The sequence below is a fragment of the Spermophilus citellus genome, assembly GCF_964194105.1.
Source record: "Spermophilus citellus genome assembly, chromosome: 3".
NCBI classification, from domain to species: Eukaryota; Metazoa; Chordata; class Mammalia; order Rodentia; family Sciuridae; genus Spermophilus; species Spermophilus citellus.
The window spans coordinates 85,240,256-85,265,984 of NC_138184.1; the positions used below are offsets into that span (position 1 = coordinate 85,240,256).

Below are 25,729 nucleotides of genomic sequence, written 5' to 3' on the forward strand. Positions count from 1 at the left end.
ACTGCCCCCAGCCTTTCCAGATTTCAAGTCAAATCATTCTTCAAGGCCTTTATGATCTTCTAATCTTCCAAGTACTTATAACACTAATGGTGTATAATATCTGTTAATTAGCCACTTTTGATTGTAAAGTTAGAAAGGACTTTAGAAATCTGATCTCTACTTAACCTTCAAGCCTTAATTTAAACACCAATGTCCTGTCATTTTGTACTTGAATGAATGCTCAGCATCCTTAGATTCTGATCTGTTCCTGCACTCATAAGTATACTGCAACTTTATATGCTGTTTCTCCTTAAGTCTGAGTGTCTGAAGTACAAGGGTGATAATTTAATCATATTTATGGCGTGATGATCAGCTTTAGTATCTGCCACAAAGGAAGTGATCATCAAATGATTAACAAATGTATATAAAATGGATGGAAGGGTTGGTAAGTGAATAAATGAAAGAATAATGAACTGACTTCTTTGAAAAGAGAGCCTATGTTGCTCATCTCTGGGTTCAGAATAACGGATATTTATGTTTGTCCAAAGATACAGAGCTGATTAAGAGGATAAGCACACAAATTCCTAACTGTTAGCTCAGCTGATCTGCAAAGAATTGTAATTCTTACCTGTCACTATAATCGTGACTTTTATTAAATAATTTGACTTCCAAGTATATAAATTTTATTTCCCTACCACAATACTAAGATCCTAAAAAGTACAGACCATTTAAGTGTGCATTCTTCAAAATGAAGACTAACCACTAGTTTATTAGATAAGAAAAAGGTATGTGGGCATTATATTAAAAATCTGATTTAAAGAAATACACATAATACATTTCCTATTAGTCCCATAATAATCAGAGAATTTACTAAAATATATGTGAAAGATTTTAATATTTACAACTCGAAACACACTAGTGGAAAGCAGGGATCAACAAACAAAACCCTAGAGGTTTAGCTACTACACTAACAACTTTTTGAATCTTTCAAAGCATACAAATATTTTTGAAGAAACTTCAGAACCCGAAATCATAGCCCCCCAAATGAGTTGATCAAAATACAAAAAAAATAACAAAACACACTGACATTAAATCCTCCTTTGATGAAATTGTTCTATGTGTAGAACACAAAACATACTATACACTCACCCCAAGTTCGTCATCATCAGAATTATCAAAGATGTTGTCTAAGTCATGCAGGGAAGGTGCCAAATCTGTCACCTGCGTAAGGCTACTGGAGCCAGCTCTGCCAGCTGCATTATCCTGCCGGACATCTGTAGGACAGAAGGCAAAAGAAATGTAATGAGCAGCTCCATCAGGCAAGAAGAAGTGAGGAAAGGACATGGATCTCAATGAACATGATCTGCTTGTGATTTTTCCCCCTATGGTTTTAGTTAAATTTAGAGACAATTATTTCCAAATATGTTCATCAGTTTTGAAAGGAACTGAAAAACAAACTATAAAAATATATTAAAGATGAGATCAAATCATTGCTATAACAACAGATATAATTTTAAATTGAGACTCATCTCCCTTGCATTTTATTTTAGCAACAATCCAAGTGAGGCAAATAATCATTGTACACACCTGTTTTAGTAGCAGAACTGAAAATAGACATGGCATTTTTCCCATCAGGCACCGGCGTGGAATGACCTGGTGTAGTGACATCCTTGGTACCAAATCCATCCTCTGACTGTATAATAAATTCAGCCAAACAAAACACATGAACACCAACCCAAAGTGTGGAATATGAGGGAGAACACAAAGAATTAGAGGGTAGAATGGAATTTGTTATGAGCACAAGTATGATAAATCATGGTCTATGCAACCAAAGGATACAGAAGATATGTCCTTGCTCTGGAATTTAAACAGAACCAAGAAATCCCCACTGTCCCCTCAATCCTATGGGATAATCTGAGTGAATCAGGGGTTTATTCCTCAATAGTACTGGTGGCAACTGATTACAGACCTGCCGTGGTGTTAACAGCTGCCTTTACCAACATTTTAGACACTGAATTATAGATTAAGCCTTCTGGATCTACACAGATCCTTGTAAAAGAATCTAAAAAACATTGCCCTCAACTATACTGGCCTCTTTCAATTGTCACTCTTCTACTCTTGAGAATCTTTCTTTAAATGGCCCAGTATTTTAGAATGTCTTAAAATTTAAGGTTAAAGACAGCAGAAAGACCCAGTACTCACTTGTATGATAATGAAACAGTAAAATTAATACTCAGAGTCTATGGATAGTGTTGACGTTAGTTCAGAGAATATATAGGTATAGCGCTTAGCACAGTAAGCATAATAGGCGCTCAATAAATGGTAGGTACTATCATAATCATTCTTTCTTTACATTTTGGGTATTTGGGAATAATATTTAAAAAGAAATAGGCAGGGAGCATAGGCCAACAAGAATTAGCATATGAGAAAACATGCACTGTAGAAGCTATAGCCTGGAAAATATGCAGCTTCATTTATGTTCGGCTGACTTTTAAACAAAGGTAAGCCATGACATAAAAAGGAACAATACGCTGTTCAATACAATAGTACCAAGAGCATGAACATGGGGACATAGCAATCAGGCAAGACTACCTCGAACATTCTGCCTCAAGTCTTCCCACACATGTTGCACTGACAGAAATAGAAAACCACACCGTGCTATGTTCGCTCTGTAGTAAATGGTACCTTATTCTTTTTCAGGGAATCCTTTTCTGTCCCTTGTTTGCATTTCTTATTTGCTGTGAAGATGTATTTTATGTCGCCATCTTCAAAGGTATATGGGTCATTGACTTCTCCCAAACTGTCTCCAGGTTGCTGTGACAGAGGCAACGGGTCAAGGAAGTGGAGTGACTGCATCTGGGGCTGCTTGTCTTGCCAGATTTTAAACCGTTTGTTAGGTTGTGCTAAGAGTCTAAAAGGGAAAGTAAATGATAAATTGAACAAGATAAACAAAGTAAAATGATTATTTTAAAAGAAAAGAATTTATGTTTTAGAGGATTTTCAACAAAGCTTTTTAAAAAACTAAAAATTCATCTACATTGTGATTTTTCTTTTCAAGATTACATTGGCAATTAAATAAAATTTAGCAGGCTTCATCAAGAACATGTCTTTATCTCCAATTCCATGAATTGCACTTAAAAACAGTTCTCAGGACAGAGAACCTAGGTTCAAATTTTCTCTGCAAAACCCTAGTCTTTCAGTTATAAAGTTAGCATAATAATATGGCTGTGGTAAAGATTAAATGAGATAATATTAATGTAACATAAATACATAAGTGTAATGTATTAACATAAATATATAAAGTATTTAGAATAATGGGTGGTTCAAAAGCGTTAAATATGTTATCACTAGATGTATAATACATACCTAAGGGCATGCAAAGCCTTCCTCAAAAGTGTCATCATACAAAGACAGCAATATGAAAAAGTTTCATAAACATAAATTCTTAGATAAGCAAGCAGCAGACCAAAAATAAATTAACATATACTGAGTATATTAGAATGAAACAGAGACCTTCACATGCCAGTGTGTTTAAATAACGACACGTGCTAAACCTCATGAAGGACAAACTATTTTCAATATGCAGAAATCAGAACAGTTTAATTGGGGGCCTGCTGGTTCAGTGGGGAAAGATGAGGAGAACCCTGATTCTGGGAGCACCCCTGCTGTGATGCCCAACAGGTAGGTGGTGAAGGGGTTACCTTACCTTTGCAGTGCAGTGCTCTCTGAGTTCACCTCCATTTTGGCATCACATCTCTCACCCTGGAGCTCTGGAGGCCTGAACTCAGCATCATCGCTGGCTGGGAGACGAAAACTATGCCACCATTTATCTGATGACTCTGGGTTTGAGGGCCTAATCCCACAATATAAGGCCGTCTCGCTGACCTCTGCCATCAGAGGCAGTCTTTGGCCTACGAGGACAGTTCTGTCATCTAAAGTAGACAACTGCTGAAGTTCTAGCCCATTTCCATAGAGGGCTGGATTCACAGGGACAGACGGTGGGTCCAAACTTTCTGTTTCCTGACCTCGTGGCTGAGGGCTGAGTGTTGGTGGCAGAGGGGAAATAGGGGAATGAGGTGAATCCATAGGATTCAGATTCATTTGCTTGCTTGTATTTCTGGAAGGCACGGCCATTTGCTTATCATACTTCCGACTGCTAGACACCTCTAAGGAGGAGTCCATCCCTGCCAACCCTAGCTTTTGTCCCGGTGTATCCTGTTCCATGCATAACTCTTCAGCCACAGACGGCCGATGATGAAAGGGTATCAAGGGTCTCTTTTGCAACTTGTCTCCTTTTTCTTGTCTTTCTGTTGTTTTGTGCTTAGAAGAAGCAGGAGGTGGTAAAGATGAAGATGATGATGGTCCTGCACTGAACCCTGGTTGAGACATTGTGGGAGGTCGACTGGGTCCTACTGCACACCGTTTTAAAAGTTTATGCCTAAAATAAAAGTTAAAATGAAGTCAATGATGCATCAATAAAAATAACTGCATCAGTATAACATAGAAAAGAGATGCCTTTGACAAAGTTATTTTTATGCAAACATTAGAAGACTTAATATGTTTAAAGGCTTCTTTCAGGTTTTAATTATGTTTACAATGACTAAAAACATAATACAGCCTGACAGAATGTGAAGCATCAGTATGTACAAGCTAAGCAGGTAAAAAATGTACTTAACAGGAAAGGTAAATTGTTAATATGTTTCTAACAGCTACAAAATTACTGATTTGAAAAAACTCCTTATTGTCTTAATTTGGTGAGGGCCTCATATAATCCACTCTTAACAGTATGTTAAAATCTTTAGAGTCACAAGATTGTCTGCTCAGAAAAAAAACAAACAATTTTCAATTTCAATTTTATAACATCACTAACTTTCACACAGAATGGTGTGTAATGACTTATAGTGTTTAAAGTTGGAAATGAAATTAAAACAAATCTCCCTGTAAAGTGTGAAAGTAAAATAACAAGGGTCCATTCCTAAGAACATTTAATATGATAAATATACTAAAAATCTTATCTGCCCACTATAACCAGGAAAAAAGGAATAGATGACAACTTTGGATCTTACCAGCCACAGGTTAAAATAAGACAGAAGTAAAAAGTTTGTAAAACAATATACTAGTGTAAATGGACGAGCTAAGCAAGAATACAAGTCTGCTCATATCCTAACAAACTTCTTGGCAAGCATGGGTGTGAAAAATGGTTGAGTAAGGACCTCCCAGATGATGCCAAGTTTTAATCTGTGCAACAAAGTTATATAGCAGGTCAGCAGGTTCCTCCCAATGTATAAATCATTCCCAGGGAAAAAATGTAAGCTCTCCTGTGGTGTAGCAGTAACTCTCTGAGGCCACTAGGGTGGCATTAAATTACTGCTGCATCAAACTAAATGATGCCCTAGTGGGCAGTAAAACGGATTTGTGTGGCATAATGGGATGGTTTAGTGGGACAGCAGGATAGCTGCCCTGTTCCATAAGACCATTAAACAGTGGGAGGAGTGGACCATTCCACCGCTTGGGTTTGGTAATCCTGCAGCAAATAATCTGAAAACACTCTTGCCAAAGTCTCTGCTTTTCTAAAAAGATAAAATCAGAATTCCTGATTTTGAAGAAGGTTATCTAAGCATAAGGCTATAGATAGTTCAGCCAGTGGTGTACACTAAGCAATAAGGATACAGTACCATAACAGGTGAATGTCTCATCAGAAAATACCTCCAATATAGCTTCTAAAAGTACTTATTTTAAAATCTAGGCTCTAAAAAAATCTTTTACACAATCTTTTTCTGATTTGGATTTTCTCAGCATTTAACAATTGTAGTCTAATATCAGATAGAAACTTTATGGCAGACTCTTCAAAGTAAGTACTTTTGTAAAGCAGATAATTTTACAAAGCGGGTTCTTTCAGCTGTATTAAATGATTCAGTTACATTGCAAAATGGTTAGAATGAGGAATGTGCCTGTAGACAACAAACTATCCTGTCAAATCTCCGAGTACGAAAGAAACCTCATAAGAGCAGACAGCAGGAAGATCAGGTCAGAAGGCACACTGGTCACTGGGCAGGAAGAAACAAGAGGCAGAGCCAGGCAGCAAAAAATACATGGTGAATAGAAGAATGAGGAAAGGATAACAGTAGACATTTCAAAGGGAGTCACACAGACTAGATTTAGAAAACGAAAAAAAAAAAATAGACAAGTGATTAAATTTCTAGGCTGAAAGGCATGGTGGGGGGTGTGTGTGTGTGAAATGTTGGCAGTAAGGGACCTGGTATGTGGGAAACAGACATGTTTAATATTAAGGATCTGGGGACCAAATCCAAGGCCCTGTGCATGCCAGGCCAGTGTTCTACCACTGAGCTACATCCCCAACTCCAAGAATATTTAACTATTGTTTCTTTTCTTTCTTCCTTTTTTTTTGGGGGGGGGGTGGAGGAGTAGGGGACAGTGGGTAAACGGGAGATTAAACACAGGGTCATTCTACCACTGAGTTTCATCCTCAGCTCTCCCTCTTTTTAAAATTTTTTTATTTCGAGACAAGATCTCCCTAAGTTGCCCAGGCTGGGCTTGAGCTTTCAATCTTCTTGCCACAGAGGTCTGCTGAAATGAAAGGCATATACAAAACTAGAGCACAGATGAGAAGTCAGGTCTAGAAATAAATATTTGTAAGTCAATGGGATGGTGGCCCTGATATGCATACATCTATTTAAGAAGAAGAAGAAGAAAAAATAAGATCCAAAGGTATACGAATCTGGTGAAGAAACTGATCAACAATCCAGAGCACAAAAGGAAGAGCACCATCTATTTATTTATGCTGATAAGTATCCCCAAAATAATTCAAAGTGTAGCTACTAAAAATGTGAACTAAATCAGTAAAAAGGGTTTTATTTTTAATGTGAAAAATCTAGATTAAGAAAAACAGCAGGAAAAATAAGATGAAGGCAGAAGTTACATCACTATAATTTATATTCTATGTACTTGCTAAAGGTGGACCACAATATGGTTGTGAGCTGTCCATAAATCAATGCTAATAGAAAAATACTTTTTCTCACACAATTTACAGCAGCCTAGATAGAAAATAAAACAGATATTCAGCTGCAGCATACCATACTTATGCTAAGACCAGAGAGAGATCCTCACATGCTAACAGAGGACTCTTAATGTGCAATTTCTTTAAAAACATCTTCCTAGAAAATTAACTATGCATTTCATTAAGCTGATACAACACCTTTCAACAAGAGGTTGGTTGCCAAGGCAGAGCTTAATAGGAGAATCAACATGAAGGGCAGGGGAGAATAGGAAGAGGTGTCAAATCATTCCCTTATTTTAGTTACACAAAAAGGTTTACATACATTCTTAGGGGGCATATGGACCATCTCCCCATTAAGAACTTTTCACTTAAACTAGAGAAATTAATGCCTATACTCTAAATATACTTAACTAAACTTTTCATAAATATTTAGCAATGCCAAATTTAAAAATATGTACTTTAGAAATAGAGCTGTTTTAAATTGCTCAGTAAGTGAAAAAAATCAAGATGTGCTCTAACAGTCAAATGAGCTGGTGGATAAGACTTAAATCCACTTAAAAATTTAAAAAACTCTCATGAAAATCCATGGCAAAATATTTTACTGCCACAATAAGTGGTAAGTCAAGGGACAATCTACAAGGAATGCAAAAATTTTCTAGAGAACAATTCGGGAGCCTATCCAAACTTCTAAATGAATGAGCACTTATAATGCTATGACTATAACAATTTTAGCTTTCAGCAGGTGCTACCAAATACCTGCCATAGTCATTCTAAAACACTCCCACTAACACCAACCTTTTCTTTTATTACAGAAGGTAATAAAAATTACCTAAAAATTCTATTTATTTAAGCCAACCTGTTTTCAATACGTATCTCCATTTTAAAATTAATTAAAATTTCAATATGTATCTCCATTTTTAAATTGCTAGGGAATGTCTTGCCAAACTGATGCCTTTAGTTTTGAAGCAGCTCACTAGAAGAAATTAGTGGGAACAATGTGATGACAAGGCCAGTTGTGTCCAATAAGCTCTTTCTGATTTCTGACAATAAAACTGTATCACCTGCATATAAGACTTTTTTCTTCCTTAGTCAAAAAGGAAGAAAATTTAAAACAAAACAAAAAGACAGAGAGGATTGATAGGTAAGGCCAGGAAATGAACCACGAACTGTGCCTCCTTCTCTTGGACCACAGGGTTTGCCTTTTTATTACCCACCTGGAACAAGAACAGCTGACTCTTTGGGTTGGATCCACAAAATCCCAGGTAGCAGGATTGTTAGCAGGCTCTTCTTCAAGAGTTGGAGTTGACATTTGGCTCCTCCTAAAATGGTGCAAAATATGACTTATGTGTAAACACTGAGATAACACACTCATTACCCTAAGGAAAAAAATGCAATGCTAAAAAGAATTGAATACATTTCACACAGTCATGATATCCTGCTGATATTTTAGTTTGGAGCAACCATGTGGAGGGGGAGAACCTGCTCTATGCCCTAGAAGCAGAATGGAAAATATTCCTATATATGTTTAATGCATATTTTAACAGAGGTGATATATACAGCCATTAATATATCAGACATTATTAGCTTTTGCTTTTTTAAAGGTCACCTAAAAAAAAGTCACCTAAATTATGTATGAATAGTGTTCTAAATTAATGTTTTCACAGCATCAATAAATTACATACACTCAATTAGATTGTTTAAATCACTCTTAAAACTCCTTTAGTACTTACTAGCATTTAAGGGTAGTGCTTTAGCACTTATTAATGTGAAGTGAAAGATGGAAAAGAAAAACTTCACCCACGTGTTGATGATTATCAATAGCAAATCTCTATTATTACATAATGAAAATAAGAATTTCTGATTTAGATACAACTGATAACTACACACTGGTTCAATGATAGCTCTCTAAGGAGTTCTCTTGCTCCCCATTCTCCCTACCTTCTTGGGTGTCTCACTACCCCGTTCTGTGATAGTGATAGGAGACTCAGGGCTGTTAAAGTTGGTGGAGATGTAAAGTTAGTGATGATTAAAAAAAAAAAAAAAGATAGTTCTAAGTGACTAGAGATACTTCTTAAGCTCTATAATGTAATATGATTTTCCACTACAATTATTTGAAATTTTATCTACTACATCTTCTAGAATAAATTCATTGGGAAATAAACATTTAGTATGAATTTGCTAAAAATCCATGTTCAAAAGACCAGTTTTAAATCTGTATGTAAAACTCTCAACAGTTTTCACTTAGGAAACATTTAATTGATTTCTAAATGAGTGAACTTGTTAGCAGTTATTGACAAGAATGTCCATATTCATTCTTTACAAGAGAATCGAGACTCATTTGTTTACTTGAATTATTCAACAAAGTGGATATCTCACCCACATTAAAAGAGATATGAAACTCGGATTAGATTAACATAAAACTTGGCAAGTTGAATAGTATTTACTAGCTATTGTTTGTCATTATCATTGAGGTTATTAAAATAATTACCAGAAGTCTCTTTTTAGAATTGATTCTCCCTTCCCCCCCAAAAAAAAATGTTATAAAGAAAGAAGGGATAAAGGAAGGAAAAGAAAAGGGGAAGAAAAGCTGGGTAGAGGAAGAAAAGAATATAGCTTCCTCAAATCAAAAAACAGGGGTAAAACAGCTAATATACACTCCTCAGGTCAATTCAGGTACTGTCGATTACAACATAAAGCAATACATGAGAGTAAATTGTCAAAAAGGGTTATTTCCCTTTGCAATTGGAAAACATTCATAAACTGGTATACAAAGAAAAACCAAACCCACTGATTACTGTCCTGACAGAGTGAATCTCTGAGCTATTTATGTTAAAAAGTGAAAAGGTAATATCAAATCAGTATTTTGAATTTCATTCTATTAAGCTTAAAAAAGATGAAACAATAATCCAATGACCTCTCAAATTTGGCCACACAGTACAGTGTGACTAACCCGCTTTATGCAGCAAAACAGGAGATGGTTACTAAATCACAATCCAGACATAATCCAGAAAACATACTTGGACTGGGTTCTGTTGAGGATGCATTCCTTCCAGACTCGATGAACCATATGATTGTGGAGTTTTGGAGGAATCTTCCCCGATCTCTTTGGACTGTGCATAGTTACCATCCCCCCATCTTGGGAACCCAGGTGACTTGTAGCACTCTGCATAACTCCACTCTCTCCTGGAAAACAAAGACAACTTGGAGTGTTAGAATGTTCTAAAAATATCTCCTCATGCACAGACTGCTACTGTATTTAAAATACACATTTTAATTGTTGAGAATCATATTCACTGTAGCTTTGTCCCCACCCCTGGCAATAACATCATAGATAGCTGTGAGTGAAATCTGTGTCAGGGTATTTTGTTGTCCCCTTCTAACATTCTATTTCCCTAAAGGAACTGATTCAATCAACAGTCAAAGCCATCAGGGAATACACATACAGAGGCACGTACTGGATACAACTTACAAGGAAGGGCTCATAATTGCAATATTAAAGATGTAAATGTGCATTGTTTTGAATTTTAAAAACCGTACACAGCAAATGTTTCAAGGGAGAACAAAGCAGTAGAGGGAGCTTTATGCCCATTTAGCAAAACTGGTTGTGTAACAACAGCACACAGTGCCTGAGAAGGAGAAAGATCTTAATAGCACAGGCTTTTAACAAGGTCAAATTTCAAATTTGTGTGTGGAACTGTTTGTCCTCATGCCTGACACTATTTATGAAAGTTTAGTTCTAAAATACTGAAAAGGGTTGTCTTGACATGTTATGTCAGAGGATTCAAAATTCACTGGTTTCTCTCTAATAAGTTCACTTACTTTTCCAACTAAAATTGATGTATAATCTACTTCTTTTCACTATGACCACTGATGATACAAGTACTGTGTGAGTATTTTACTACTTCTGCCTCATACAAGACAAATAGTAAAGTCAATTTCTAATGTTAAATTATGATTTAATTACTTTCACTTGATTAAATAAATATATTGTGGGTTTTAGTCTCAGTAGAACAATGATACAAAACATCTTGACCAAAACAGTCCATTTAAGCACTCTGGAAAATCTCCACTCCTATTTGAAAAAGAAAGATGCAATCTTATAACACAAACTAAATATTCTTTGCATCAATGCAACACAACCATTACTCACGGCTGAATGGTCAGGCCTGGCTCTGCTTTTAAAAACAAAACCAAACCTAAATGTTTACATTCTAAAGAATTAAACCCCCCAAAAGTCCTGTTATATTACATTATATTAAGTGAGATCAATTAAAGGAGACAACAAATTTGGTCTTTCATTGATACCTTTAAAGTTTTCTGCCTTGGTTCATTGTGCAATAGAATTCATTTCAATTTTATAATTGGTTTTCATGCCTATTACACAAACTAGGCAACTGAAGAAACAGAAGTAGATAACAAAGTCCTCATCCCTACACATCTATAAAGCAGCTAAAGAAGCTACATTCCCACAGTTCATGAGGGAGTAATTTATGACCCCAAAAGGAGAGGCAGAGGAAAACAAGCAACAGAGACTCTTCTGATTAAAGCTGGGTTAGTGCTTTTCAGTAGCACTTAATAACCATACTGAACTGTGGGTGCTATCTTACATAAACTTAAGGCTGTACTACAAGCTGGTAACTGCACATTGAATGTTGTTACCTCCAATTACCTCCATATATCAAACACAAGAGGCAAGTGGGTGCACCTATCCAGATAAGGCATGAGTGATTTCACCAACCATTTGGCCCTCTTATACCCCTGCTAATCTAGGAGACCTTCGGCCATTTTAAGGGGTAAAATAATCCATTCTGTCCTGTATCTAGGAAAACACAGCAATGTTTAATGTTAGAGTGACTAGGATTCTTCTTGATGGTCCTAATTTATATTTTCAACATACTGTTACTTCAAAATAAGGGGCAAATTCATTTTAGTCAAAGGATATCAGAGGCTGAAACAGGAGGACCACGAGTTCAAAGCCAGCCTCAGCAACTTAGGGAGGCACTAAGCAACCCAGTGAAATCCTTTCTCAAAAATAAAAATATAAAATAGGACTGGGAATGTGGCCCAGTGGCCAAGTGCCCCTGAGTTCAATACCTAGTACCCCCGCCCAAAAAAAGGGTATCAGAACCTTTTATTTCTCCAAGGCCAGCCATAATACCCTACAAAAAAATTGGGAGGGAAGGAATTTGAAGATTTAGAGTTATGAAGCCCACAATGAAACCCACCATAAACAAACCCTCTTCTTTTTGAACTGTGAAATTTAGAGTTCTGAACTAATCAGGTCAAGGCAACATATACACATCAATTCTAGTTGAATACGATTTTACTAAACACCTGACAAACAGATAAACAAAAAACTGATAAACTTAATAATGTTGTGCAATTATTAAAATCCAAACTGTGATACAAAACTAAAACTTTTCAAAATACTAGTAATTTTGGAATTTATATAAATGTCTTCTCTATAATAATTATTACAGAAGATTGTACAAGTATTTTTACTTTTTCAATTTAAAGTAGCCATAATAAAATATTAGATGACAAAATCCTTTCACAAGGGATCATCCAAATTCTCTATTATATTAGACCTGTATGTACACTCATTCCTCTGAAGCCATGGGACTGTTTCCTAGACCCAACTCACATGCCAAAATTCACAGGTGCTCGAATTCCTTATACTAAAATGAAGTAGTGTTTGCACATAACCCACACACTTAAATAATTTCTAGATTACTTAAAATGCCGAATGCAATGTAACTGCTATGTAAATAATTGTTACACATTATTGTTTAGGGAATACAGACAAAGGGAAGAAGCCTGTATGTGTTCAGTACAGACACAACTGTTTTTGCTTGAGTATTTTCAGTCTGCTACTGATCGAACCCACAGGTGAAGAACATGCAGAAACAAAGGGACAACTGCAAATTTTTTTCCCCACCACCTAATCAAACAAACGGGCCTTTATTTTTTTTATTATTTTTTTTTAAAGAGAGAGTGAGAGGGGAGAGAGAGAGAGAATTTTAATATTTATTTATTTATTTTTTTAGTTATCAGCAGACACAACATCTTTGTTGGTATGTGGTGCTGAGGATCGAACCCAGGCCGCACGCATGCCAGGCGAGCACGCTACCGCTTGAGCCACATCCCCAGCCCCAACAAATGGGCCTTTAAAAACTAAAACATAAATTAAAAGGTGGGGGGGAGTGTAGACTACATGTTGTCCATTTCTGTCTCCCACATGGTATCTGCATAATTACTTCCAAGCAATTTAATAACATGTGCTGCAACTGCAATTCTAAGTACTGGTTTAAATATTCTGAACTTTCCATTTGTATACTTCTATATTATTTAAAAGTACTTTCATGTACCCTACTTAATACTTCTAACAATCCTGTAAAGCATGTTTTAAACAGAAAAGGAAACTGAGGTTCAGAGTAAGTAGGAGAATTAAATACAGTCATTCACCTTGAAAAATGTATGAGAGGACAATATCTATTCAATTACAAACTCTAGGGCTTTCCCTAAATATATTCACTAACCACAGACATTTACTGAATGCTCACTATGTAGCAAATTCAGCAATTACCATGTAGGTATATATAGTGTTTGAATATTTGTTTTCAAAGTTTAGAAGCCAAGATTTCATTTACTCTGATGTTCCTGCCATCATGGTCCACATTAGATGCCCATAAATAATCCTATTTCAGCTCAAGTATGATAAGTATACTTTCCTTAGTGACCAAATTTCCAATTAAAATGAGGTCACTACAAAAATAAAAAAGTTAATATAAGAAATACACTACTCAACAAAGAAAGCAAAAATGTTCCCAACAATGATGGAAGACGTTTCAAACTGTCAAATTTTTTCATATGTAATTAATATTTATTAATAATGAAACATACAACTGACAGGACAAAGGTCAGAACTCTGAGGTGATACGCTAACTTTACAACAGAAAATATTATAACAGAAAGAGAAATGTCCAAGACATGTCCTTGGTTAGCATGGCCATCTGGGCAAAGATATAGATGTGTGTACAGAACGTAGGAGCAACAATCAAACTATTCAGTTAAAGATACAATTAATACATGCACAACTAAAATCCTGAAACTTAAAATATTCTGTTTCAAGTTTTTCTTCTCCATGTTGTAAAATCCCTAAATACTCTCTTACCTCCACCTCTTCCACCTGGAATCTCTTACCTCCATCTCTTCTACCTGGAATTTCTCGGTGGTGTTCACGTGTTCCATGGCAAGGGAGCTAGTGCCTTTCTGGGATCTCTTCTACCCAGGAGACTGCTCAGTCACACTCACCTGTGATGGCCTGCTCTGGAGAGGTGGGAGGGGTCAGAGGCATCCCACAGTTACTTGGGTCCTTCACACTACCAAGCCCCGGCTGCCCAACTGTAATATGGCCTCCAGCAGTGGCAATACTCTGAGGAACTGGGATGTCATTCTGAGAGATCAATACAAAAGCTGAAGGGTAGACCATCCGAACACCACCTGTAAGGGAACAGAGTGAGGCCTGAGAAAGAGTTCACACAGGAAAGTCAAATTCACAATTCCTGGGGTTGGGGTCAAAGTTCAATGGGAAACTGAAGTGCTAACAAAAGTGATATGTTTCATTCTTTCCAAAGTTAATAGCTGTTTGAACATGCACTCCAACCTGATGATAATAACATTTAAAATACAGGGACCATGGTTGCTTCAGGCAAGATAACTACTCGGCACATACCACTGTGTCAGGAGAATAAAAAATAAGATGGAAAAATTACAGATTGTTCCTGATGAACTTAAATGATTATCTTTTAAATTAAGGAAGATGAAGAAGATAGAATAAAGTTCTTTGGGCAAAATATTTTCTCTTACCAACAATTACTTCGACTGCCACGGGGAAATCATCATCATATCCCAACTCTTCCTCTTCTTTCAATTCCTCTTTCTTTTTTAGCACCATCGGGTAGAAATATTGCCATTCCTCAATCAATTTGCGGGTGGCTGGGTCTGACATTTTATATGCTTGGCCTGTTAGCGTGCCATTTAAGCCATATGGACTCACCAGTACTATGCAGGGAGAAGAGAACAAGCTACACATTAGAAGAGAAATTCTGCTTATGTGTGATGCTGCATACATTGTAATTTTAGGATAAAGCACAATACCACTTAATGTACATTGCATTTTATTTATTAACATCTTTTAAAGTATGACTTTTAAAGATTTCTTATTTTGGTATTTATTTTTATATACCTCTCAAACTTATTTATTTTTGAGGAAAATCAGGCATTATATTATACTATCAAGTCTATCAACACATAATATATGTAAACTATCTGAATATTAAAGCACATACACATTTGATAATGACCTATACAATGTGAATACTGAATCTTCCATAACAGAAGAAAACTATTCAATATATAATGCCCTAAACCCACCAACTAAACACTCTGTGGTTACTGAGACTTCTTAAATATCTGTGGTAATCAGTGAAGAATATACAAATAAAACTTCTAATGACAGAAAAGTTTTAATATTCAGAGCTTGAAGTATAATGCTGACTATAATTTTAGTTATGACTATTTTGGAGGTCTGAAACAATTTAAAAACATGAAAATTTTATTTAACTCAAGATAAGGAACTCAAAGCCCTTCCATTTTCTTTAGTTTTTTATCTTACTGTTATTTTCACTGAGTTAGACATGAAAATATAGTTGACATGTTACAGTGAGTAACCCAGTCAGTTCCTAGCCCCAGGGTATTTAACCCCCCCAAATACTTTTCAGGGTATAAAAATTACTATTATTTTAATCCTAAGTTTTATTTTTTTAAATAAGCATAGTTATTGACATGTCCTTTTTGTTGTTTTTTTCCCTTAACAGTCTGGTGATACGTCACATAATATTAGTCATGAGAGATATAAACACCACTTATTTCTGGGGTCTTTCTGCTGTTCCTCAATGATCCAAATGGAATAAAACTACTGACTCCAACCAGCACTTAATCAAGGGCCTTGGGCTGGAGTTGTGGCTCAGCAGTAGAGCACTCGCTTAGCAAGTGTGAGACCCTGGGGGTTCAATCCTCAGCACCACATAAAAATAAATAAACTAAAGGTAAATATTATATATATATATATATTAAATATTATATATATAATATTATATATATATTATATATAAATTATATATAATATATATATAAAGAGCCTTTTTTATTTTTTGCATTAATCTACTAGGAAATTTTCATATTAATTTGTATAATTATGTTCAGCATAATTATATATAAGGCAGCACCTTCTACACCAACCATCTCAGGAACTAAGCAGGAAAATGTCTCTCAGATGTTTTCTATGATTTGAATATTAACAAACCACAAAGATTTAAAATTACTGGTCAATAGAGACCTGGCATTCCTAATATGATCTTTCCCCAATTACAAGATTAAAAGTCACTTCTCTCAGATTAGCAATTCCTTCTGTTATTATAATAAATAAATTCTTTTATTTTGACTAATAAAGTATAAGAAGAAGATAGATTATCCTCTGCGACTTCATACTCAAGAAACCATAGTATTTAACTAAGTCTGACAATCCTTAATAGCATAACTTATAAGTGTACATTTTGAGAACTGGATTGTTTTGGATTTTATTGTAATTCATACATAAAAAAAACAACTTACAGAAGGATAAAGTACATGTGTGTTTGAGTGGGTGGGCTATGGATAATAATTAGGACATGAATAAATGAGAATTCAATGTTCGGATGTATATTTTTTAAAAAGGTAACTTTAGGGCAAGAAACAGATTCATTTGTCAAATTAGGTCAGAATAGTATGTAAAAAACAAAAAATAAAATATGAAAGCTAAATACTCTTTTTAGGCTGCTATAGTGATTAAAATATTTAGTCAAGTCAGTTTAAATATCAGTGTTTTAAAGATTATATTGATCTAATAAGCCTATTTCAAACAGATATCTCTAGTAATAATATATTAATACTGAATCAAAAGATTTTTCCATATGGCTCAACCTAATATTGTAACACTTTAAAACTATTACTAATAGAAAATTCTGAATTGCAAAGACAAAAATAAAGATTTAGAATGTTCAGTCAATGAAAAGGACATAAAGCTATTTTAGGATATCTAGGTGCTCAGGCTGAGAATTAATGAAAATATGAATGAACTAAGTAAAATTATTAACCAAAAACTTATTAACAGTGTAGCCCTACAATTAAAGAAAATAATAAAGATACTAACTGAAGAAACTATACCCTATATATCAACTCTAGAAATTTTACTTTTGGTTGAAAATTTACATACCAAGTTTAACAGTAATCTTTACTAAGTCATTATATTACTGTAACTTTGTTAACAGAGATGAAACCTTTTCATTAACAAAAGTTGTCAATACTCATTGGATTATATTTCTCAAATACTTATTGATTTATTTTGTTGTGAAATTCTCTACCTCATATTCTTTATTACAACTTCACATAAGACCATGTTATATATACGATATGCTTCCACAAAAAGCTACTAATAATACTTACTTGTGAAACTAAGCTGTTCCTTTTTTCTTCAATAACTGACCCCTGTGCTTACCTTTCAAATGCCCATTTAAGATAACACCTCCACCTGCAAAGCCTTCTGGGGCAAGATGGCTATCCACTTGATGGCCTGGTGGTGGGCACGCCAGTGCGGGGGGCGGGGGGAGACACCATAGAGAGCAGGAACATCACTGATTGCTTACCTTGAAATGGTGCAGGTGAAGACTGAGCCATGTGTATATGTTCTTCACTGATCAAATAAATTGGCTGATGTTGGGCAATCTCCACACTTGTGCATACATTACTTTCTCCATGAAGAAAAAATGTAAATGCACAGGACAAATGTTCACTAAAAAAGGAAAAAATTAGAAGTTAAACTTTAAATTTTGGTAGAAAACAGGTGCTAGAAACAGAAACTACAGAGGAGATATAGTTCTACTTTACCAGCCATCCAGCACAAAGTTGACCTCTTGTCAACTGTGAACAACACATAAATTTCTATTTGATTATGTACTGATAATATAAGAAAATAATAACTTGTTCACAAACTAAACTAAAGCTGCCAGACAAATCTGATAATTTAGATATGCTGCATTCTGATCTTTCCAAGATTACTGTGCAGTATGATTTGCATAAAATCTAACTCCTATGTCAACTATAAACAAAGATCAGGAAAAATCAAACATTTTCTACCTTTCATGCCTAGTACATGGAAGGTAGTTAAAACTGTGTTAAGTCACATTATGTGAGAAAACTAAATTTAAAAGGCTTATTCACAATGACTCATGAACAAGATAAAAAGGCAAACAAACTCCTGAGATGTCTGAATTGGCTCTTAACTGATTCTAGGGATGACAAAACAGTTGGCCTTTGGTAAAACAGAACAATAACATAAAATTTGCAAGTTTACAACATTATAATAAGGTTAAAACTGTTGATATAAAAACAGAAATTAAGAACACTGTTGTATATAATTTCTTAATACACAATTGTTAAGGTAATCAGTATCTAAAGAAACTGGTAATTTTATTATAGTTAATGTTTACAATTCACTTCTGATCACAAAAAAATTATTGAAGCATTCCACTTCTGTTTTCTACACAATGAGCTAAAAACTGATTAAAAAAGGGAGTTTAGTAGAGAAAAATAATTTCAATACTACTATAGTAGCACATTCCTTCAAACTTGTTAACTTTGGCCCTCGGTCAGGCATAACAAATCCCCATTCCTCAAAACAGCTCATAAGAGCACTTGCCTGATAAACCAAAATCACATTACTAAACAAGGCCAGGAAACCACCATTTTAAAAAATCATCTCTAAGAAGTTGTTTCTATTTAAAAGTTCTTTAATATATCATAAAGTATATTCTGAGTCCTACTCATCTTTAAGTTTTATTTTTAATGTAAAATAATAACGCTTTAAAGAAAATGTGAAATGAAAGTGATAAGAATATCACCCTATCACACAGTGATATATACATATTCTTCTTTGATACATATGTTGAAATACTGACTTTTTTGGTTTTACTAGAATAATGTGAAATTTCATCAATAGGACACATGCAGTCTTGGTATGGGTATTTAGTATAGCCAAGCAATATAGTAGCTAAAATTGCGGGGGAGAGGCCGGGGTTTAAACCTTTGACACCATACTTCGAAGTTTCAAGTTCAGCAAGTGAGGAAAATTTGCACATAACCTAAAGGTACATAGGAATCAAACAATATTAATAGTAAAAATGTTCTTACTTTATGATAATGACACTAGAAACACAATATTTCCAACACTCAACATGTATAGTATATAATAGAACCAAAATACAGTTTTACTGATTGTGGACTGGCTAATCTTTTAGCTATAAATTTTAGCCAAGGATTTGAAATGACTCATCCTTTTCTATCCCAGTATCCTGTGTATTCAATAACTTATTTATAAGAAGCTGGTGGGAGTTCCAGACATAGAGTGTAGCTACAGAATATGTTCTCTATTATGCTAACCTGTGTATAAAAATAAACTCAACCAACATTTAGCTATCAACTAGTAAATACAAAGAATGATGCAAGCACCTATTTTTAATATTGACAACTCTAAAAAAAGTTTTAAAAGAGACAACTAAAAGAAAAAAGAAAAATGGCAAGTCATAATACAAATGTACCAGAGGCCATCAGTAACTGTATACTTTCTGGCAAGTTAGTGTATCTCTTTGACAATTTCCTTATAGATAATAAGCAACTGTTAGCACAGACCACCAGGCCCCCAGAGGTTCTGATTCAGGAGAATGGAGAGTGATGTGGGCTGGAGAGGCATTTCTAACAATTTCTCAAGCAATGCTGCTACTGTTCCAGGTCTAAGAACTACACTCACAGAATTACTGGATTTGAAAGTAACTAAAACCCTCTCTAGCAATTAAGTTCTATTTTTTTTTTTCTCAGTGATTACATGCAGTAAGAGGTCAGACAGAAATTACAATACTGATTCTAGGAAGTAGAATTCCACTTTGACCTAGCAATACCACTTCTAAAAATTTATGCCACAGATAAAACTACTGAGCAGTTTCTGATTACAACCCTCTCTTAATAGTCTGAATACAGCCAAGATAGCCATCAGTAGAAGACCTGTTAACTGAACTATGGCATATCCCTACAAAGTAATATTGTGCAGCCACTTAAAAGGAAATGATCATACCAACATGGAAAAACCCCAACAAAAACTGTTAAGAGAAATAAAAAAAACAAGGTTCAAAATAATATGAATAATATACTTTCATTTTTATAAAATGAGAAAGGGGGAATACATGCACAGGAATTTGCTTGTTAGTGACATTTTTTTTTTTTCCAGGAACAATTCACTTTAAAAAGCCTAGTAATACTGGGCTGCTTTGGGGGATGAAGGAGCATGACTAGGTGAGAGATAATTTACAATATTCTGTATTGTTCAATGTGTGGCCACAGTACACAGAGAGTGATGGAGGGAGGATCAGAGGAAGCATCTGACTCCGTCCTCGTGCAGTGTGCTTGCTGGCCCATTAGAGGAACCCATGATACTTCAGCTTGTCATACCTGGCTCTTGGTTAAGATCATCACTGATTATGATTCTATATCCAACATATTGGTTATCTGATCAGTAAGCCATCAATATCTTTATCCATGGCATTGCTTCAAACAGTGAAAACGATCACACCACCTTATGATACACACTGGGAGAAAACTCCCAAGTTATAAATTCACCAGTGTTGTCACCCATTTACTTTTTCTTGTCCATAGACCGTATCTAAAAGATATGCCACATCTTGATAAAATGAAGTTAGATAACAATCATACTTCTCTGTTCTAAAAAACCTATCTAAAAATCAAATTCAGGTGGTTTTATACAAAGTCTAGCTTCTCCTACTTTACATAAGACAAAAATAGAGCTAAAGAGTTTAGCTTATCCAATGACACATTTAGAGGCACAAGTGGATTAGCCTTCGAATTTAATGTTCTTTCCATTAGTTAGTTCATGTATAAACACAGTTGTTCATTTAAATTCCTACCAACTGATGTTTTATATTGGTAAAATGAGATCAGATTTTAATGAACAGTGAAAATAGGGAACTCTACAAGTATAATTAAAGGCATAAGATGATGTATAGAGGTATTTTAGAGTTAGAAGATAAATCTTTATTTCCAATTCCTTATCTATTCTTGCTGCTTTTCACCAATCACCCACTTTAAGTTGAACCTTTTTTTAATCACTCAACTCTGTTTCAGATACCCTCATTATTTGAAAATTGAAAGGGTCTTTTAGAGATTACCAAAAAAATCAGCCTCTAGATCAGAGGAAAGGCAGAGTATGAGCCAACAGGTCCAACAAGTTCAGAGCACAGCTGGGCAGAGCATGGGTCCTCCTCAGCACAGTGTTCACAGTGCATCCAAGACTTTCTACTTTAGAAACACTGCTTTGCTCCTATACAATACATCCTCTCATCAACATAAACACACACTATGCAATTTAAACCAGCCTCTGCATCAAGTCTACTATCTTCCCTTACTGTGGCAGTACAGATGATAGTACCAAATGATTATTCAGGATCAAAACAACATAAGTTCACTCCAACTAAAATTGGAGCCTTGCTTTTTTTTTTTTTTTTTTTTTTTTTTTTTGGCAGTGCTGGGGATCAAACTCAGAGCCTCCTGCATGCTAGGTAAATGCTGTACCACTGAGCTACAACCCCAATGCCAGCCACGCTTCTTGACAAGGTATCACAGGTCTTCTCAACACTGATGATTCTCTTCTCTTTACTCAGCAAGTCCTGTCTGATTCAGGTAATTACTCAACTTCTTTCCCACCTCAAACACATTTGCAATTAAACCCTATCTCACTTTTCCCCCTAGAGTCCTAGATATTCCTTTTTCTTTGTGAAGCTGCTCCCATTCTCATCCTCTTTCACTTATAATCTTCATTCTTTCCTCCATTTGCTTCAGTAAAATCATCCAAAAGAATGAAAATAAAAGGTAGAAAATCATATGTTACACGAATCCTAACATGTTTTAAGCTTAAGTTCAGATTTAAAAAAAAAAAAAAACAGGAATTCAACGGGAAATTTAAACAATCATGAATGTATTACATATAGCTTAAAAATATATGAAGATTTTTTTTTAGAGAGAGTGAGAGAAGGAGAGAGAGAGAGAGAGAGAGAGAGAGAGAGAGAATTTTAATATTTATTTTTTAGTTATCGGTGGACACAACATCTTTGTATGTGGTGCTGAGGATCGAACCCGGGCCACATGTATGCCAGGCCAGCGAGCTACCGCTTGAGCCACATCCCCAGCCCCATGAAGATTTTTTTAAAAAGGTTAAGAAGAAAGTAACAGATTTAAAATTAATATTTAATATATTTTCCTCATAATTTAATATGCAAGCTATTAAGAATACAAAAGTTTAGAATGAGAAACATATATACATGTGTGTGTGTGTGTGTGTGTGTGTGTGTGTGTGTGTGTATATATATATATGTTGGCTTTTCATAAACAGAGAACCAATTCTCTTTCCAAGAACACAAGAAAGGTCTCTTAAAATTGAATGGGTAATAGGACCCCAAACAAGTCTCAAATTTCAAAGAAATGATGATATCATATATATTACACACTCTCTAAAACAGTACGTTTTAGATAGACAGCAATAGCTTAAAAAATAGGTTAAAATAAAATCCTTTTGTTTGAAAACCTAAACATGTACTCCCTAAATAAATCATAGGTTACAGAGGAAATCACAACAGAAATCACAAAATATTTAAAACTAAATGAAACCAAAGTAATACATGTCAAAATCTGAAAGAAAACAGTACTAAGAGAATAATTTACATACCTAAATGCTGAGGAAAAAGTCTAATAATTCAAATCAAGAAGTAGAAAAACAAAAAAAGTATAAACACAATAAAAAAGAAGGATGAGAATAATAAAATTCAGTCTGACCTGACTATAACCATCCTGGGCAGTGACCATAGCGCCTGCCTGAGTACCCCACTAGGCTTCCCAGGCAGGTCCCCAGCTTACTGTGAATGAAGGAAGCCATTACTTCAGGTAGTGTGTGGAGCTTCATCACCAGACCTTTGTGCCCCAAGCGCCAGGAATGTGCCTGATTGACTTCTTTGATAGGAGCTTGAGATAAATCAGGTAATTATGACTTGAATGAAAGTTATTTTTGTCCTGCCGACCATACAGTTCCCATCCCTCTGACTCAAATTGGGGGAATACACTGAACTTGTGACCATCCTAGACATTTTTCTCCCAGTAAGTTCCCAACAAACTGCATTCTCTGCAATCTTGTATCTGTCACCTCTCTCTGGTTTCACCTTCCACCTAAAGCAGCCAATGCCCCCCCTCCTTAGTGAGACCTTGTCTTAAAATAAAAATTATAATAGGGTGGGGATGTATCTCAGCAGTAAAGTACCCCTGAGCTCAATCCCTACTATTGCAAAATAATAAAAAATAATCATCCATCCATCTCAACACCAACTAAGAAGGGTTCCACAAACTTCCTAGACTCGCTCAATTCTCTTATTCAAATTGTTTCAACAAATGACGTGATGGATTAACATCAGCAAATCTGATTGTACTACCATGCAGTAACAGATGAAGGAGAAAAAAATCAAAAACTTTATCTCAATACATAATGAAAAAAATATCAAATTTCAAAAAGATTGATAGTAATTATTAAAAATGATTCTCTGGAAATTGGGAGTTGAAAGGAACTAACTTAAACAGATAAAAGTAATTCTCTTGCTGACTGTTCAAACTTTAGAAGGATCCTCTTTTTAAAAAAAATGGAACTAGACATGGGTATTTAGTCTTCTACACAACACTGTCTCAGATGTCCAATTCAATGCAATAAAACAAGAAAAAAGTGGTATGAAAATCAGGATGGAAGAAGTAACACTACATGTATAGATATATTAAACCATAGTGATTGTGAACTCAAAAACCCAGTAAGCCTCAATACCCTGTCCTACTTACCTTTCGGACCAAATTGCCTATTAGTCTCTCCTCTGTTCTTCTCTCCATTCTAGCCCAATAAGCTTTCCACTACCCTTAAAATGACACAATCACTATTTAAGCTTGCTGTTCTTCTGCCTGGAACTCTTCTTCCTAGGTATCAGTAGAGCTCTCCCTCTCATTTCCTGCACGTTTTTCTTAAATGTCACCACATCAACAAGGCCTATCTAACCTTACCACATAATTTAAAGTCACCCCCACAGCTCCCTTTTTTATTTTGCCCCTAGAGAGCTCATCACTTTCTTTTTCTGATACCTGAATCACATGCTCAGAGGTACCATGGATCTAAACTTGTTTATAAACACAAGGCTTTCTCTGTATCATGTTCTTTCTAAGATACTGAAACAAAGGGAAATAGAGGAAAAGAGGGAGAGGAAGGGGAAGAAAGAGACAAAGAAAAGAAGAAAGTAGGAGGAGAGAATGACAGAAAGAAAGGGGAAGTAAGAGAAATAAAAGCAGGGGGGGATAAGAGAAGGAGAGAAGAGGAGGTAGGAGGAGAAGTATAAGTCTGTATATGTCTGTGAGTTGGAGATCAACTGAACTTTGTTTTTCAAAAATCACATCAGAGAACATAACGATAGTATTAGAACACATTCATATTAAGGATTTTAAAAGCAAACCAAATGCTGGGATAATTATTTTACAACTAATACACACCTGGGCTTATTTTTGTTCATAGAATGTCATTTCAAGTGCCCTATACAAATACCATTGATAGAGAGGTGATCATACAGCAATTTATTAAGCTTTTTTCAAATAAGAAATTACTTGAATATAACATGACTTAGGGAAATTTATTAATGCTTACACCCCCCCTTCACAGTAGGTGCTTTATTATCATATTTCATCTTTGATCTGAGCATCAAAGATCTGTTTCTTTCAGAATCAAACTAAGAAAAAGGCCACTGAAATATTTTGTTTCAAAAGTAACTCCTTGGTAAATATAGCACTATCAATTATGAGTAATCAAATTTCCTGGCTCCTGCCTCATAGACATCAGGGTTTTAAATAACATATTTATATTTCTCTAAAGTAGGAATCATGAGTTATATAAATATGAAAGGACAATGACTATAGAAATTCCTTCTACTAGTTGAGTGAGTAGCTAGGCAGAGCAGAACCCTAAACCCTCCCAGGCATCCTGAAAGGGAGGTGAACAGGAAGCCCTGGCTCCCAGGGCTGGTACACTCTGAGCTCCCTCTCCAGCCTCCACAGGGCCCTCTCTGTCATTCGATATCATGTGTCATTCTGTACCCAATACAATGTAAAGAATGCCACGTTTCTATAAAAAATGACCCAAATCCATGAGAAGGGGAGGGCTAGCAAGATAAGTTCTCCTATAATTTATAAAATATCATATAATCTATCTTACTGTCCTAACCAGCTGAAAGTCTATTACTTACAGAGGTCCAGTAAGTAAAACTGAAACTATATTACATTAGGGAAAGAAATCTGGTTCCATTTTATTCTGCCAGCTTTATCTCTTACTACATCAATTCATGAGTCTAATTTGTTTCCTTCATATGGCTTATAATAATCGCAATTATTTAACTTATTTTGATAGTCTCTCCTTAAGGAAGAAACAATGTCTATCCCACTATCCTCTGTATTCCAAGCACCAAGCAGAGAATACTACACATAGCACTTAACAGCCACCAA

The 25,729-nt window shown here is 35.2% G+C and overlaps 1 protein-coding gene across 2 annotated transcripts in view; it reads right to left on the bottom strand.

The window, feature by feature from the left end:
• The window catches only part of MED13L (mediator complex subunit 13L), a 303,689-nt gene that overhangs the window by 42,200 nt on the left and 235,760 nt on the right, over positions 1-25,729 (bottom strand). For both annotated transcript variants that reach the window (XM_081284952.1, XM_081284951.1), the window contains exons 5-13: positions 17,743-17,888; positions 14,867-15,061; positions 14,312-14,500; positions 10,015-10,180; positions 8,212-8,316; positions 3,686-4,417; positions 2,665-2,890; positions 1,567-1,672; positions 1,129-1,253 (exon numbers count right to left, since the gene is read on the bottom strand). In XM_081284952.1, the coding sequence (XP_081141078.1) occupies positions 1,129-1,253; positions 1,567-1,672; positions 2,665-2,890; positions 3,686-4,417; positions 8,212-8,316; positions 10,015-10,180; positions 14,312-14,500; positions 14,867-15,061; positions 17,743-17,888 (1,990 nt within the window). The remainder of the gene's footprint in view (positions 1-1,128; positions 1,254-1,566; positions 1,673-2,664; positions 2,891-3,685; positions 4,418-8,211; positions 8,317-10,014; positions 10,181-14,311; positions 14,501-14,866; positions 15,062-17,742; positions 17,889-25,729) is intronic.